Source organism: Elephantulus edwardii, unplaced genomic scaffold (genome assembly GCF_000299155.1).
Source record: "Elephantulus edwardii isolate Elephantulus edwardi_28Jun2011 unplaced genomic scaffold, EleEdw1.0 scaffold00003, whole genome shotgun sequence".
NCBI classification, from domain to species: Eukaryota; Metazoa; Chordata; class Mammalia; order Macroscelidea; family Macroscelididae; genus Elephantulus; species Elephantulus edwardii.
In genome coordinates this window covers 1,189,048-1,193,380 of record NW_006399753.1, presented here as the reverse complement: position 1 = coordinate 1,193,380, position 4,333 = coordinate 1,189,048, and the positions used below count along the sequence as shown (strand labels likewise).

Genomic DNA, 4,333 nt, shown 5'->3' with positions numbered 1-4,333 from the left:
ATGCTCGCCCTCAGATGGCCTCCTCATACCCTGCAATGGCCCTCCCAGCAGGAGGCACCCTCTCTCTTCCATCTCCCCTCTTCCTGGCCTAGCACAGCATGGCCAGCAGAGAGGAGGGTCCCTGTGCCACCCGCCCCTCCAGCACGGGACCCTAGTACCTGGGACCTTACGATCATGACACTTCCGTGAGGAGCAGGGTTCTCAGCACACATACCCACAATTACAAGTCACATCTCGTGAGGTCCACTTCATCAACGCCCCAACAGTGTTCTCTCCTGAGAACCCCACCCCCCCAACGTTGTCCTCTCCTGAGAAACCCCTCCCATGGTATCCTCTTCTAAGAACCCCACCCCCCGATGGTGTCCTCTGATTGCTACAGAGTCTGCTCCTCTGGTTAAGGAAGAGAAGTGTGTGACCGTTGGTATGCTCACCTCCACCACTGTGGCACTGTCAGTCCATCTCAGAAAGGGGCCCTTCATTTTTGCTGGCTCTCTGTACATCAAACAGATGTCTTTTTCTAGCAATTGGCCTTTCCTAATGAAATGTTCAAACTAAATGAGTCAGTCTCACCACCCTCAATTCTGTTTGCATTTCTTCTAAAGTTGACTCATTTGATCCTCCGGCATTGAATCCGACTCAAAGAACGCTATGGCATGATCTCCCCTATCAGCAAGTCTACTGGGTCTCCAACCCTTTGAAATGAAGTCTGACTTCAACAGGAACAGATCAAGGCCCCAAGCTCTGTTGCCTTCACAAGCAGGGGACCAGGCAGGCACAGACACCAAGAAGGGAGTCCTTCAGAGCAGGAGAGCATTTGAGTATTTCCTATCGAGCACTGTTAAGTGTCAGAGAACTGATGCCTGGGGCACTCAGGACTGGCCTTCAGCAAAAACATGGACAAGCACAACAGATCACGCCCCTGCCAGAACATCACTCTACCCTCCCTGCAGGAGTTGTTGTTGGTGTGTCACTGAGTCAAAACCGACTCACAGCTGACCCTCCAGCAGGTTTTCAGAGACAGTAAACAGCACAGGAGGAGACCATCCATCCTTCTGCAGAGCAGCTGGTGGGTTCAAACTGCATGTCTTTAAGGTTGCAGTGCACAAAACCTAGAGGAAAAGGACAAATTCCTTGAAACTCAAGCCCCACCCAGATAGACAAGGACAGATTGAACACTTGAACAGATCTATCACAATAGAAGATACTGAACAGGTCATAAAAAGACTTCCACATAAGAAAAGTCCTGGACCAGATGGCTGCACAGGTCAATTCTACCAAACATTCACGGAGGATCTATCACCAATTGTACTTAAATTATTTCAAAAAACAGAAAAAGAATGAATACTCCCAGAGTCATTCTATGAAGTAAGCATAGCCCTGATATCAAATCCAGGCAAAAATATTACCAAGAAAGAAAACTACATACCAATATCTCTTATTAATATAGATGGCAAAAATCTTTAACAAATCCTAGCCAACGGAATCCAAAAGCACATTTAAAAAATTAATTCATTATCACCAAGTAGGATTCATAACAGGTATGCAAGGATGGTTCAGTACAAGAAAAACAATCAACATAATTCACTATATCAACAAAGTAAGTAACAAGAACCATATGATCTTAGCAATTGATGGAGAAAAGGAATATGACAAAATACAGTACCCCTTCCTGATAAAAGACACTCAGCAAAATTGGAATAGAAGGGAATCTCCTCTACTTAGTGAAAAGTATATATGCAAAACCAAGAACCAATGTCATTCTCAATGGAAAAAGACTAAAAGCATTTTCCTTGCAAACAGAGACCAGACAAGGATGCCCGCTGTCACTACTTCTATTCAGTGCTGTACTGGAAGTGTTTGCTAGGGCAGCACGACAAAAGAATAAAAGGCATCCAGATTGGCAAAGGGATGGTTAAAGAATTGCTAATGCAGATGATATGAGGGTGTACACAGAAAGTCCTGAGGACTCAACAAAGCACTGTTAGAGCAAGCAGACCAATGTAAGGATATAAGATCAATACCCAAACATCAGATTGCAGCGCAGCTTCTTACCACTAGGCCACAGAGCAGAGGAAAGGCATAACCAAAACAAAAACAAAGCACTTTACCACTCAGCCTTTCTGACTCCCTGGGGCCCTGTGGGACACAGAACTGACCCATAGGGTTTGCTGGGCTGTAAGCGTCACACCTTGCTCCGGTGGCGGTGGCGGGGCTGGTGAATTTAAACTACAGACCTTGTGAGGGGCAGCTGAGAGACTAAATCAGCACACCACCAGGGCTGGCGACCACACGGGGGACTGCACTGGTGCGGGATGCAGGGACACACCTTCCACATCTCACTGAGGTCCTTCAGCCATAACAACTCAGGAAATCACAGCTGAACCAACGAGTCCTGACTCAGACCTGGGGACACTAAAGCGGGGGTTCACCTGGACACACACAGGCACTTTCCAGATTTCTACGTCGCCCTGTGCCGGAATAACTTTCACAAGGGATTTTTTTTTTTAACGTTTAAAAAGTCCTGCTTAGGTCTAAAAACTAGAAAGTGCCATCAGGCCCGATACACGAATACTGGGGGCGGGGACAACGTGGAGAAGGGGAGCCAGGAGGGGTGTCAAGAGCAGGCGGGGGCGGCGGATGGGACGGTGGACGCCCGAGAACGCGCGGCCCGGGCGGCGGGGCGCGGCCGCTGTTCCTAAGCGACGAGTCCACCGTCACCGCCGACGGCCCCGGGGGGCCAGCACCGCGGGGGTCACAGCACCCCAGGGGTAAAAGCAGGGGTCACACAGCACGGCGTGGGCTCGAAGCCAGACCAGGGCTCTGCCCCGCGGGCTCCAAGCTCTTCTAAACTCCCGTCGTCCGCCCCCTCCACTGACAGCGCTGGCCGGGGACGCGGGGCCGGACGAGCCGCCCGGCGGAGGGAGAGGACTGACAAGGACGTGCGCCCCGGGCCCCGGCCACACCTACCCTGCAGGAGCCGGATCTGCCGCCGCAATTGCTCCTTCTCCTCCATCACCGGACACCGCGACGCCCGGTCACGCCCCTGCGACGTCATCTCGCCGCGTCGCTGTCCCCGCGGAAGGGGCGGGGCGGGCAGAGCCGGAAGTGCGGGTGCTGTGACGCGCGCTCCTCAACGGCCACGCCACGCCCCCTTCCCAGGGTCCCCCGGGAGGTGGGGCCGCGCACGCGCAGCGCCACACCGAGCCTGCGGCGTCATCACTGTGCGCTGGGAGGCTGACAGCTGTCGCTCAGCTGTGTCTGATAGGAAAGCGAGAGCACCGCGGCCAGTCCCCGCCCGGGGCGGCCATCAAGACCATGTTCGCTGCCACCTCCTGACGTCCGCTGAGGATCGAGTACAAGGAGCTGAGACTGGAGCCCGGCAGCCTCGGTAATCCACCCTGCCGTCTTTTGCCTGCGGCCTCCGCGTCGAGTGGGAAAGGGACCTAGAAGGAGCTGACAGAGGGGCCCACGGAGGCCCTGAATGTCAGGCCCTGGAATAAGAGAGATCCCAGGCGGCCTGAGTTCGAAGCTAACCTCCGCGGGTTATGATGGCGAGGAAGTTCCTAACCTCGTCCGTAAAGGGCTGTAATACTGAACTGATCTTAAGAGGTCAGTTGTAGAGCTCTCCGCGAAAGGGTCTAGCTCTTCAAAGTCTCAAACTCGCTGCTGTTGAATCCGTTCCAGCTCACATACCTGACACTCTTTCGGGTTTCTGAAGCTGTAAATTGCATGAGAGGAGATTGCCAAGCTTTCTCCTGCGAAACCTTAGTGGATACGAACAGCTAGCCTTTGAGAGCTCTGGTTCGTGTGTGTGTGTGTGTGTACCATCAAATCAGATCTGACTGGTACAGGAGGAGATTGTCCCTCCTTCCCCGGCAGAGCATCGGGTGGATTTGAACCATGCGCCTCTGGTATTGTAGTGCAGCTTCTTGCAAGAGCTTTGACTGGTTCTTAGTGGTGGTGCTTTGTACCCTCAGGTCATAACTGACTTCTAACTGCCTCTCCGGCAGGTTTTCAGAGGCAATAAATGGCCTGAGGAGAAGCTGGTGGATTCGAACTGTGTGCTTTTGAGTTGGTAGCACAGTTCCTTAGAACTAAGGGACCTAAAACGTAACCTTGTTATATATTCCTGCTGTTTTGTTTTACTATCATCGTTTTAATCCATCCCATATCCGTCCCTAAGGACCATTACCTTCCCCAGGTAACAGATTTGGAATATTTTATTCTTTTTTTAATTTGTTTCTACTTAAGTTGCATACAAAATTAATATACATTGTGTTTCATACGATCATTCCCATACATTGCATTTTAGAAAAACAATCCCCAATAATCT

The 4,333-nt window shown here is 51.5% G+C and overlaps 1 protein-coding gene across 1 annotated transcript in view; it reads right to left on the bottom strand.

Annotated features, from left to right (window-relative positions):
- Nucleotides 1-3,013, bottom strand: part of ZC3H3 (zinc finger CCCH-type containing 3) — a 73,514-nt gene extending 70,501 nt beyond the window's left edge. The window contains 1 exon segment of the mRNA XM_006879434.1: nucleotides 2,968-3,013. Within this exon segment, the coding sequence (XP_006879496.1) occupies nucleotides 2,968-3,013 (46 nt within the window).
- Between the last annotated feature and the right edge of the window lie 1,320 nt (nucleotides 3,014-4,333).